The 13,736-nt window shown below is 38.5% G+C and overlaps 1 protein-coding gene across 1 annotated transcript; it reads left to right on the top strand.

Moving 5' to 3' along the window:
* Positions 1-427: 427 nt before the first annotated feature.
* Positions 428-6,813, top strand: LOC133539262 (ammonium transporter Rh type C). The gene is made up of 11 exons (XM_061881425.1): positions 428-704; positions 1,514-1,706; positions 1,957-2,107; positions 2,238-2,385; positions 2,465-2,631; positions 2,733-2,870; positions 4,630-4,766; positions 4,875-4,999; positions 5,964-6,037; positions 6,118-6,197; positions 6,280-6,813. Exons 1-11 carry the CDS (start codon positions 485-487, stop codon positions 6,311-6,313), a joined length of 1,467 nt encoding a protein of 488 aa, XP_061737409.1. The 5' UTR covers positions 428-484; the 3' UTR covers positions 6,314-6,813.
* Positions 6,814-13,736: the final 6,923 nt, after the last annotated feature.

Genomic DNA, 13,736 nt, shown 5'->3' with positions numbered 1-13,736 from the left:
ACACCCTGCAAAAGTATCTGCTTTTATTAAAAAAAATAATGATGGACACGTGTATTCATTAGTAATGTGGTTTTAATTTGTAGTGGATGCTTAGTTTGCTGAAAGAGATGCTCAACATATTAGAAAAAAAAACTGAACTATATTCACAATTCATATGTTCCGGTGTTTGAACATTAATATTTCTGTAAAAGGCTACAGACAGTCAGCACAAACAGCAAATACTTTATCAGAAAAACAAACTCAAAATGAGCTTCCTGCTTTGGTAGGAATGTTGCCAACCTGGATGGAAATGCAAAGCTTTAAGGTAAAGGAATGATGTTCCTCTGTCTCAGGTGAGATGTTGCCAAACATGTGATTGTGAGCGGGGAGAACGTGAGGCCAGAAGTGGACACACCCCCTCCCTGAGTCTCCATATAATACACCTGTTGTGGTGCTGCAGCTGCAGAGGCACACAGTGAGCTGAGCATCATCGGCTAATGTCACCATGGGCAACTGCTGCGAGGCCATATGCAATGTGCGCAAGAACACCTACATGCGGGTCAGTCTGCCCGCGGTCTGCTTTGTGTGGCAGATAGCCATGGTCATCCTCTTTGGAGTTTTCATTCGCTACGATGACGAGTCTGATGCATCACGCTGGCGGGACTTCAAAAGAGAACAAAACATCACCAGTGACATTGAAAATGACTTCTACTTCCGATACCCAAGTAAGTATTTTTGATTTGTGACCTCCCAATGTTCTAGATTATTGTGGAAAAGTAATTGTATTTTCTTTGCAAATGTGTTTGTTTTTCTTAAAAAATATTGACTATATTCAAATGAAAAATAAAATAAGAAAAAAATGTTTTTAAATAGTACTTGTTTAATTGTTCATTTCATGTGTTTCTTTCTTCTTTTTAAAACTTTTTTTAATGTGAAAATAAAAACTAAAGTACAAAGAATTAAAAAAAATTAAAAATTGTTAAGTCTTCACATCTTTTAAAGGAATACATATTGTTATTATACAAATAAGTAAATAAATAAGTAAAATAATGAATTTAATATGACCCCAAAGGGAATAAGCGGTAGAAAATGGATGGATGGATGATTTAAAAAAAATAATAACTCATTAAAATAAATAAACAGATATCAAATAGATAAATAAAATAAAAAAATCAATGTTACAAACCTTTTAAGATTGTTCCAATTCTTGTAGTGTATTATCTCTCTGAAAAAACATACCCATCAAACCATATTAACTAACTACCAAGACCAAAAATAATTTCACCCTAATCACAAATGAAAAGAAAAGCTGTTGTTGTTTTTTTATTTTATTTTATTTTCTTTTTTTACAATAACCCTCAAATAAAAAAGTAGGTTTTCCCTGGTTACACTTTGAATTGTTTCTAGATTTTTAAGAGGTGTTATCTTTATTGTCTGCTCTCTGATAGTAAATAGGGTGTAATTCGTATTTATTCTACTCAGTCTTATTTTTGTATCAGCACTCAACATGGACATGTTGTGTTTGTCTCTGCAGGCTTCCAGGATGTGCACGTGATGATCTTTGTTGGATTCGGTTTCTTGATGACCTTCCTGAAACGTTACAGCTTCGGTGCCGTAGGCTTCAACTTCCTGATCGCCGCCTTCGGCCTGCAGTGGGCTCTTCTCATGCAGGGCTGGTTCCACGCCCTTGACCCAGCAACTGGAAAAATCTCAATCGGTGTGGAGAGGTGAGATGACATTGTTTTATTTTAAAGTTGAGAGATAGAAGTGTCCAAATTAGAACTTGAGCTATCACTTTGAGAAAACCACCATCTTTAACGTGCAACTGAAATGTGCTGTGCTGGAGGCTCATTCTGCTCATAGCCCAAAGAGGAGTCACAATTTAAAAGATGGCTGTTCAAGTTTGGCAACTAGATGCATCGTAAAAAAAAAACCAGAATGTTACTGCCGTGTTGTAAACTTTTCTTTCTCTTACAGTTTGATTAATGCTGACTTCTGCTGTGCTGCCTCGTTGATTGCCTATGGCGCCCTCCTGGGTAAAGTCAGCCCTGTGCAGTTGTTGGTGGTCACCTTGTTTGGCGTCACACTTTTTGCCGTGGAGGAATTCATCATCCTCGATCTTCTCCATGTGAGTTTAAAAGATGCTGGAGGACATTTCATCATCATGTCATCTTTACTCATGCATTGTAGCTCAATGCAAAGTTAGACTTGTCATTCGTGAAGGTTCACTTAATGGTGTGGTTCCAATATTTCAATAGTGCAGAGATGCTGGAGGCTCCATGGTAATTCATTGCTTTGGAGGATATTATGGTCTGGCCATCTCCTGGGTCCTCTACAGACCAAAATTGAACCTAAGCAAACGCATGAATGGCTCTGTGTACCACTCGGATGTGTTCGCCATGATCGGTACGCTTCATTTCTCGCATTAGAGTACAGCTGTGAGTAATCCCTGCTTCCAATCTGATCATATAGTCTGGTTTTACAGGTACATTGTTCCTGTGGATGTTCTGGCCCAGTTTTAACTCGGCCATCACAGACCACGGCGACGGTCAGCACAGAACAGCCATCAACACTTACATTGCCCTGGCATCGTCTGTTCTCACCTCTGTGGCAATATCCAGCCTGTCTCAAAAGAGAGGCAAACTGGACATGGTGAGGTTGTGTTGCTGCTGATGATGATGATAATGATGATGATGATGCTGATGCTAATGGGCAATCAAAGGAAGACTAAAGTGACCTTTCATCTACTATAGGTGCACATCCAGAACGCCACCCTGGCTGGTGGTGTTGCCATGGGAACAGCGGCCGAGTTCATGATCATGCCGTACGGTGCGCTCATTGTTGGCTTCCTCACTGGCATCATTTCGACGTTTGGTTACCTTTTTATCACGGTGAGGCTGCACTTTTTACAAATTCACCACAACGATGCAAGAATTTGGGTGAAATATTCCAAATCTCAGTGGTGGGCCGCGCGTTTCCCACCTAGGCCTTCAGTGATCAATAATTACCTCTCAAAATACCATAATTGATGTCACCACATGATCATTGCTGGAGAAATGCTATACAGGAACACATTTACGCCCTACTGGGCATTGATCACAGCAATGGTATACAAAACGGGTTATTTTCTCACGCATTTAAAAATCTATTAAAACGCATCAGCAATTAAGAATCAAAAAACACAGGACGAGATGTTGAACAGTCCCTTGTGCCAAATGTGGAGAGTACTCACTCGAATTGTCCTTGTTGTTAAGACTGGTAGACAGACAACGTGAGGATGTGGGGGGCGGGGTGTTCTTGTGAGTTGTGGGATATGAGACTTGGTCAGGGTTAAATTCCAGGACAATTGGACAAGCGACACATCTTCAGTAGTGTGCCCTTGCATCATTGGGTGTTTCGGCCCTCAAACACTATACACCCTCCACAAAGGTGGCCCGCCGAAGGATGATCAGTCCTCAGCTTGTGTCCCGTCCTCAACTTTTCCCGAAATTCACCCTGTTACAATGCTGTTTTTGGGGCCCAAACGGGGTCCTTCCGCTTGAGCCAAATCCACTGGCTGCTTCTTTCTGCTGCCTCTGAATTAAAACATATACTGTAAATTTATCTGGTTGGCTTATGCAACTTCCGGTCAATAAAGTTTGATTCAAAGTACACACTTCTCAAAGATATATTAACTGCCCTGACCACATGATGGCGACAAATACACATGTAACAATGTTAAATAAATGACAAGCCTGACACACTGTAACAACAGGAGTTTACATATTTTAGTTGTAACAGAACAGTGACTGTCAACAACTTGCAATCTGATTGGCTATCCCAATCGTCTCTCAACTCTGTGTTCTCAAATTCATCCGCTAACGGTCCCGATGAGCATCCAATCACTGGACACGTAACTGTCACGTTCAACGTGAGGCCAGCTCGAAAGCCTTACTGACAACAACTCATGATCTGATTGGCCATCGCAACTGTCTATCAACTGTATGTCCCTCTTCACTTACTGTGCACGGACGCCTGCATTGATGATTCTGAAGGCGTCTGGCAGATTTGGTAAGGCATAATAATAATGATAATAATAATGATGGATTAGATTTATATCGCGCTTTTCTATTAGATACTCAAAGAGCTCACAGAGAAGTGGGAACCCATCATTCATTCACACCTGGTGGTGGTAAGCTACATCTGTAGCCACACCTGCCCTGGGGTAGACTGACGGAAGCGTGGCTGCCAGTTTGCACCTACGGCCCCTCCGACCACCACCAATCATTCATTCACCAGTGTGAGCGGCACCGGGGGCAAGGGTGAAGTGTCCTGCCCAAGGACACAACGGCAGCGATTTGGATGTTAATAGGTGGGAAGCGAACCTGCAACCCTCAGGTTACTGACACGGCCGCTCTACCCACTACGCGATAGCAACATAAACGAGATGAATTCTGTTTGGATACAAACTAAAACTAGAAACAACAGCACTGGAAGAAGCAATATATATCACGAAGAGAATATGAATAATTCTAAATATTTTGGGAACGTAAATTTAAAAAAATTGTTATCTTTAATTATGATCATGATTTCTGGTTATGTAAGGCCAACAGAAAAGGCCTCGCTGGCCCTGACCACTGACACATTTAATACCTTTTTTTATGTTCTTAGCCCTTCCTTGAAAAGTACCTGAAGCTGCAGGACACATGTGGCGTCCACAACCTGCACGCTGTACCGGGGATGCTTGGCGGCTTCACTGGCGCCATCGTGGCAGCTGCCGCTACTGAAGCTGTGTACAGCGAAGAGGGGTGAGCACTAATGAGAATCCTCATTTCAATTTTGGAGTGATTGGACCGCTCCGGGGTCAAGTGATGTTGTGAGGCTAAAACATGTGTCTCAATGGTTTCCCCCTGCAGTCTGAGGGAAACGTTTGACTTTGAAGGAGAGTTTGAAAACAGATCTGTGGGCACGCAGGGAGGCTTTCAGGCTGCTGGTACTTGTGTGTCCATTGCCTTTGGACTCGTTGGAGGAGCAATTGTTGGTGAGTCTGGACTGTAGATGCATATTAAGGCCTGTTGGCATAATAAATAAATAAATGGGTTATAAATTGTAAATTGTGTCCATTTTTAAGACAGCAGCAATTTGGAGATACAACTTTTGCTCAATGTGGATTTCTGTGCTACACATTCTACAAAAATATCCATGAAAAAATAAATGCAAAAATAAAAACTTTTGAGAGGGAAGATGGAAAAGTAAATGGATGGTGTTCATATATTGGCATATATATTACCACATGTTTACACACTTTTAATTTTCCTGAGGGAACTCTCCTGAAGCAATCAATAAAGTACTATCTATCTACATTGTAAACATTTACCAGGATTTCACAACATTTAACTGTATTTTTTTTCACAGTGAAATACTGTAATTTTAATTTATTGTCCCAAATTGTTGTAAAAATTACACTATCCTTGTACTTCACAGCAATTAACTGTTATTTAACAGTAAAAAAAACCCTGTAATCATAGTGCTAATACTAATATATGTGTATTATATATATATATATATATATATATATATATATATATATATATATATATATATATATATATATATATATATATATATACATATATATGTATATATGTATATATATATATATGTATATATATATATATATATATATATATACATATATATGTATATATGTATATATATATATATATATATATATTTATATATATACTGTAATTCATTGCTCTACCAACATTCTTGTTATTCTGATTCAAACTACCAAATTATTTGGTTGATTTATTATCAGCTTCATAGCCTGCTTGGTGGAAATGTATTATTTATCTTCAATTTAGGTTTTACGTGATGGAAAAACATAATACATGGGCATTGAAACAAATGGAACCACTGCATGTTGAGATACATTGACAGAAATTGCATGAAATATAAATAAATATGAGGTAAATTGTGAGGAATGTTTTGTATTTTTCTAGGCCTGATTCTTCGGATCCCCATCTGGGGCGACCCCGCCGATGACAACTGCTTCGATGATGAAGTGTACTGGGAGGTGAGTGCGCTACATCGTCGCTAGATGTCGCTGTTTCTCCGTCAGACTTTCTGAGGTGTGCTTTTCGTGCTCCCTTGCAGGTTCCTGAGGAAGATGAAGAGGAAGGCATCCCTCCTGTGCTGGAGTACAACAATCACATGGTTAACAAGCATCAAGACCTGTAAAGTCACTTTTAACAATTGTCAGCTACTTTAAAACATTGTAATTCTACTCTCAAATTATTGTTTCAATTGTTTTGGCAGATCTGAGTCCAACTTCTCGGTGGAGCAGAACTAGTCACACAGAGGACCATGGACTTAACTGAGCAATGAACAAACAAAAATAACAGTCAAAAGGATTGAGGTGTATAACTGCTTCAAATTCTGATGAAGAAAACCAAACTAATGTGAGACATTTATTTTGGCCTTCAAATCATAACATGTCAGTTTTTTAACATGTGTGGAATGCAGGCTGGTTATGAACTGTTTAATGTGTTGCAAACACATCTTCTATCATTGAAGATGGCCTGAAAGAAGCTTAAAATATTTTGTGTTTGGTCTTTTTGATATTGAGTATTGTCCATACAATTATTTGTTAATAACATGATGTGCACTTTTGAGTTGTAGCTGTTATTCCTTTAAAATAAAGTGAAGGTGTTTGTATATATGAGTCATATTGTACATTGCTTAATATGCCTCACTTGTGACGATGACACATATCTGCTCTTTGTAATATTGTTGATGTTTTATGTGTCCAATCACATGTAAATACTGCTGTAATTAAAATATGTCATGTTACTTCAATGTGTGCTTTTTATGGATCATGAGTTATGTTATGTTATGCTCATGCATAACAAATTAACAAATAAACAGGAAATATATAATATTTTTATAATCTATACGTCTATACTATATGTCAACAACTAAAAGCACATTTACCATCACATCATGTAATTCCTCTAAACACCTTAAGCTCCATATAAAGTTTTATAAAAATAGTGTTTGTTATCAGCAGCAATTCCTCTTATGTATACAATAAAGTTTGAAGGTATTAACTGTTGGGTTCAATTGACATCTGATTTACATAAAATAAATTAAATTAAGATGAATTCCAACATATTTGACACTCATACTTTCATAGTACTTTAATAGCGTGGAGCATGCGTTTTATAAATTGTACAGCAAAGCTGTGTATTGAAGTGTGTTCTGAAATAATTTTGAAGAATTTGAATGTGGTGTTTTGTAATTTATGCATTGTATCTTTGGGGATGTTCTGAATTGTAGGCCTATTTGCACAAGCACTTTATATCCATACAGGGTTTTGAGAGGAGATGTGTTGATAAGTTAGGTCACACATGTGATGTCGTTTTTGTTGCTGTTGTTTTATAAGTCATCCTTTTATTGTTTTTCATACAGGAATTGGGTCTTTTTTCATGATAGATATTGTCCAATTATAGGGGAACTGTACTTTTGTTTGGATTATCTCTATTTTTCACAATCATTATGGATGACAAGGAGACAGAGGTATTTGTTTTAATGCATACCAACTCGTAAATAAAAGTCCACTTACAATGGAGTCACAAGGAGGTCCTCTAATAATGACAATACATTTTACTTATAAGGCGCTTTTCTGGGCACTCAAGGACACCGTACAAAATCAAAACAATAAAATCAATTGGATAAAAACAACAACAACAACAACAAAGATCGATAAGATTTACAATGAATAAGCAGTCAGGAATAGGTCCAGTGTTTTGAATCTTGATTTGAAGAAGGATATTGAGTCTTGGTAACGAAGGTCTGATGGTAATGAGTTCCAAAGATGAGGGGCAGAGTGGCTGAAAGCTCGGGCACCCATGGTCGACAGTTTAAATAAGGGGACAGTGAGTTGGATGGATGAAGAGGATCTTAGGGAACGTGAGGGCGTGGCGACATGGAGCAGGTCAGAGAGATATGACGGAGAGAGGTTATGGATGGCTTTGAAAGTGAGGAGAATTATTTTAAAGCGGATACGATGTTTGATGGGTAGCCAGTGGAGTTGCTGCAGAACAGGGGTGATGTGCTGAATTGAAGGGGTTCTGGTGATTATCCGGGCTGCAGAGTTCTGGAGAAGCTGAAGTTTGTTAAGTGACTTGTGAGGGAGACCAAACTGGAGAGAGTTGCAATAGTCCAGGTGAGAGGTGACAAGGCTATGGACTAGTATGGCAGCAGTATGTGGGGTAAGGGATGGGCGAAGACGATTAATGTTTCATAGATGAAAGTAAGAAGACCGGGTAATGTCGTTTATGTGGGTTTGAAAGGAGAGTGTGCTGTCGTGGATGACACCCAGACTCTTGACTTGGGAGGAGGGTGACGGACAAGCTGTTGGTTTTGGCGAGAATGGTTTTTGTACCTACAAGTAAGATTTAGGTTGTATTACTATTGAGTTGAATGAAATTGGATGAAAAGCACTGCCTGAGTTCACTGAGGAAGTCTGTAAGGGAGTAAGGAGGAAGAGAAGCAGTTGGTTTGGTTGAGATCCGCATAACATTAAAAATTTATTTTAAATTTACGGAAAATATGGCCAAGGGGAAGAATGTAAATGTTAAAAAGCAGGGGACCTCCTCCCATAAAACCCTCTAAATATCCATTCAAAAAGCGGCAACAATACTCCAATTACATTTCTTGACCTGATATTAACCAAGTATTGGTGATATTGTTATTATAAGCGTTAATGCAGACAAACCATTTTTAGCTGCGGCGTTATCACAGAGAGCTAACTAGCTATGTGGACATGGTGAGCTGCTTTCTTGCCTCGGAGCTCGGGAAAGTTTATTCGAGATCATAAATAATGTCTCTCACGCAGGAAGTAGAAGGATGAGGAACATGATCCGACAAGTTGGTACATTTTGGCTTCCAGTTTGAGTTAATGAGGAAACCAGTCATATGATCCGGGATGTGGTGTTAGGAACCACAGATCTCTTCCTTATCAACAACAATGCTAATCCAACAGGTTTTTTACTTTTACTTCAGTATTTTTGTGAAGAATAAACACTACTTTTACTGCGTTACATTGAGTTTCATTCGGATCGTTACATTTATTTATATCATAGTTATTTTTGTTGTTGGCTTGCAAAAACTAACTCATTTGTCAACAAGCCTTCTTCCGGCGGACACTGTCACATGACACTATTTCGCCAATCGTGTCCCAGTTGGGTCACATGTTTATGCATGGGTCGTTCTCTCAGGATGCAGACGGAAACTCCGGAGGCAACATGCAGGTAAGGGAAACGATTTATTCCTCATAAATCAAACAGGATGCGAAAATACAAGAGACAAAAAAAAGAGACAAGTGCCGATCGCACGGGGAGCTACGGCAAAAAATTAGCACGGGAATCATGAGCAAAGAAGAAGAAATTCATCAGACGTAACTTGTTGCATACAGCAAATAGGGAAGCCAGACTGAGTGTGGCGTACAACGGGAATATGTAGCTCTCTGATTAGTGCCCAGGAGCAGGTGAGCTCCCGAACACTAATCAGAGGCAGGTGAAAACAATTTGTAGTCATGGCAACTAAAACACAAACCCAGGGGTGCTCAAAAACAGGAACTGAGGGAGAGCAAAACTAAACAAAACATGATCCGGGCAACGGATCATGACAAATACAACGTAAGCTTTAGTGACGTTTGACTTCATTCTACCAATCAAACGGAGCCTGGCATTTTACCGCTCTCGAAAAACCACGACTGTGGTGTGATAAAATAGAGAACTACTCGGAATGCTAAAGACTTTTTAATTACATGACTCGACGCCAGCATATCCCAGCTGTTTGAAATAACTGGTAAGCAGAAACCTCCTAAAACAGTTGACTGAAAAAACAATCTTTTTGTATGTCTCTGATGATCCTAATAACAACAAGTGTCATTTAAATACAATAAAACATTACTGACAACACCAAATAGCAGTTGAAATGTGTACTTATCAGTTAGATCGAGCTTGAGTTACTAGCGCTAGCTTATTAGCATGTACTGTCACGGTACTCTTACTTGAGTACAGTTTTTGGGTACTCTACCCACCTCCGATGCCGACCGACGGGACATTAACATAAATCCGTTTACATGAAGATTCAATCATAATCTTCACAAAGGTTTAAAAAAAAAGTTGCTGCAGCTTATTCACTATCTCGAAGGTTGTGTCCATGGACAAATTTGCTTACAACCAGATGAGAGATGCTTGAATTTTAATAAATAATTTACCTTTAGCAAGTTTGAGACGACACAGAAGCAACCGCCAGCTCAGTGTTTCTACAACAACAGTGTAAACTAGCATTAGCTCACTGCTATCAATGCGCTACTAAATCAGGCCGTCTGAATCAGCACTTATTATAATAGCACACATATTTGGTTCATTTTGAGGTCACAACATTTAAATGAATATTGTTGGCGGTTTCTGGACGTTTTTTTAGAGGGTGTAATGTGCGCAATAAAGGACCCTCTTAGCTATTTATTTACAAACTGAAATGCATTGAAAAAAGCCACACGTGTGTTCTTGTTTTACATAAGAATTGTGAATGATAAACAACACATCTCTTTCCAATTTTTGCGTTTTTCCAGCATAACCGATCTGATAATACGGCCAGAGGGTGGAAGCGTTACTAAAGTGACGTAGAATCTACGGAAAATGCCAAAGATATTTTGAGTGGAAAATTAAAAATGGCTGACTGAATTGGTGAAATTATGTGATGTTCCGACAGCATTTTCACATACTTTGTAGATAGTAAATACACAATGGATATGGTTTATTCGATACAATGAAACACGATCAAGCATATAAAGTCAACTCATTTTTCCACTCTACTGGTAATTTAAGTACTAAAGGAAATTAACTAATCTGGTGCACCCATTGATTGGTGCATTGATTCCTTGTGAATAAACATGATAATTGATCATAAACATGATCAATCATTATCTTAATTCACTATATATATATATATATATATATATATATATATATATATATATATATATATATATATATATGCTGTATTAAGAATATCTGGCCTTAGATTTTCTTTACAAAGGAGGTAGCAAAAGTCGTATACATTTACATGACATTGAAATTCCTTGAATTTTTTCATTTCTATATTGCACAGTATATACTGTATAGGTAACATGATATCACTGCGATGAGGTGGCGACTTGTCCAGGGTGTACTCCGCCTTCCGCCCGATTGTAGCTGAGAAAGGCACCAGCGTCCCCCGCGACCTCAAAGAGAATAAGCGCTAGAAAATGGATGGATGGATGGATAACATGATATCATGTAACACAGGAGGCTTTTTCCAGAAGACTTAAAGTGAGGCGCAACACCTTGGTGAAAATAGCAAAAAACATTATTTTTCAATTCTGATACTAATCCTGCTACGATAACTATATCCATTTTAAGGCAAAATGAATACAATTTATGTTCTGACGTTAAGAAAGTGAACAGTATGGGTTAGCAGAAAACGCCACAAAATATGCCCGAGATTAGCATTTTTTGGTAACCTGACTCTCGCCAGATCCTTGTAGTTTGCTGAGCTACTTAACTTTTTGGGGCCATAAAAGAGGACCCAAACGTAAACTGCTAAACTGTTCATTGTATAATCGCAGCAAATTACCGGCTAATAATTGCATCACTTTTACAGTAACATCTACAATAATTTACTGGGAAATATCTTGACAGCAAATTACTGTAACTGAAGAGCTATGATTGTATGGTTAATTACAATAAAGTTACAACCAAATGCTGTAACTTCACAATTGTAATTTAATAGTTAATAACTCTCTTGATCTAACAGCATGCTGCCACCTACTGTACAAGAGTATGCCGCGTAGTCTACGGGACACCTTAAGAAACAAATCAGTTTGAATTTATAGTCATTTGTCGTGATAATTCAGACAACTATGATTACTGTGTTTCACCATGATATAACAGGTAATTGCTGTTAAATATGTGGATATTTATTTTTTACAGTCATATGTTGTAATGTACCAGAACAAATACTGTTAAATGCTATGAAATCCTGGTACAATTTTGCATTGTATTATATTCTCTAGTTCAGTGGTTCTCAACCTTTTTTCAGTGATGTACCCCCTGGGAACATGTTTTTAATTCAAGTACCCCCTAAAGCATTTTTGGTTGAAAAAAAGAGATAAATAAGTAAAATACAGCACTTTGTGATCAGTTTCTGATTTATTAAATTGTGTAACAGTCTAAAATATTGCTCATTTGTAGTGGTCTTTCTTGAACTATTTGGAAAAAGATATAAAAATAACTTAACACTTGTTGAATATTAAACAAGTGATTAAATTATAAATAAAGATTTCTACACATAGAAGTAATCATCAACTTAAAGTGCCCTCTTTGGGGATTGTAATAGAGATCCATCTGGATTCAGGAACTTTACATTTCTTCACAAAAAAATAAATCGTTAACACCAATATTTATGGAACATGTCCACAAATTTTTTTTAGCTTTCAACACTAAATATTGCATTGTTGTATTTCTTTTTCACAGTTTATGAACTTACATTCACATTTTGTTGAAGTATTATTCAATAAATATATTTATAAAGGATTTTTGAATTGTTGCTATTTTTCAAAAATCTCACATACCCTTTGGCATACCTTCAAGTACCCCCAGGGGTCCGCGTACCCCCATTTGAGAACCACTGCTCTAGTTCACGTACTGAACTTTTTAAAAACCTTGATTTGACATATAGTCTATTGAAAATAACGACAAAAAAACTTGAAAAGTTAAACACAGACTGAAATGAAAAAAATAAAACGTATTTTAAACTTCGAAATAGATTCATACATCTTAAGACAGCATTGTAAAAAAAAATGTTGAATGAACACAAACAGCCAATGTCCTATCTGCATGTTCGAACTGGCATGAAGAAAACACAAGCGTTCAATCAATCTATCAATGTTTATTTATATTGCCCCAAATCACAAATGTCTCAAAGGACTGCACAAAGCATTACGATTACGACATCTTCGGAAGAACCCACAAAAGGGCAAGGAAAACTCACACCCAGTGGGCAGGGAGAATTCACATCCAGTGGGACGCCAGTGACAATGCTGACTATGAGAAACCTTGGAGAGGACCTCAGATGTGGGCAACCCTCCCCCTCCCCCCCTCTAGGGGACCGAAAGCAATGGATGTCGAGCGGGTCCAACATGATACTGTGAAAGTTCAATCCATAGTGGCTCCAACACAGCCGCGAGAGTTCAGTTCAAAGCGGATCCAAGACAGCAGCGAGAGTCCCGTCCACAGGAAACCATCCCAAGCGGAGGCGGATCAGCAGCGTAGAGATGTCCCCAACCGATACACAGGCCAGCGGTCCATCCTGGGTCCCGACGAGCGGTCCATCCTGGGTCTCGACTCTGGACAGCCAGTACTTCATCCATGGTCATCGGACCGGACCCCCTCCACAAGGGAGGGGGGGACATAGGAGAAAAAAGAAAAGAAGCGGCAGATCAACTGGTCTAAAAAGGAGGTCTAGTCAAAGGCTAGAGTATACAGATGAGTTTTAAGGTGAGACATAAATGCTTCTACTGAGGTAGCATCTCAAACTGTTACTGGGAGGGCATTCCAGAGTACTGGAGCCCGAACGGAAAACGCTCTATAGCCCGCAGACTTTTTTTGGGCTCCAGGAATCACTAATAAGCCGGAGTCTTTTGAACGCAGATTTCTTGCCGG

This window comes from Nerophis ophidion, linkage group LG02, assembly GCF_033978795.1.
Source record: "Nerophis ophidion isolate RoL-2023_Sa linkage group LG02, RoL_Noph_v1.0, whole genome shotgun sequence".
Lineage (NCBI taxonomy): Eukaryota > Metazoa > Chordata > Actinopteri > Syngnathiformes > Syngnathidae > Nerophis > Nerophis ophidion.
This window is presented reverse-complemented; position numbering and strand designations above follow the sequence as displayed.

Coding starts and splice junctions, on each gene's coding strand:
- LOC133539262 (XM_061881425.1), top strand. CDS start 485: ATGGGCAACTGCTGCGAGGCCATATGCAATGTGCGCAAGAACACCTAC. Junction 2,632..2,732: donor AGAGAGGCAAACTGGACATG/GTGAGGTTGTGT, acceptor CATCTACTATAG/GTGCACATCCAGAACGCCAC. Junction 2,871..4,629: donor TTGGTTACCTTTTTATCACG/GTGAGGCTGCAC, acceptor TTATGTTCTTAG/CCCTTCCTTGAAAAGTACCT.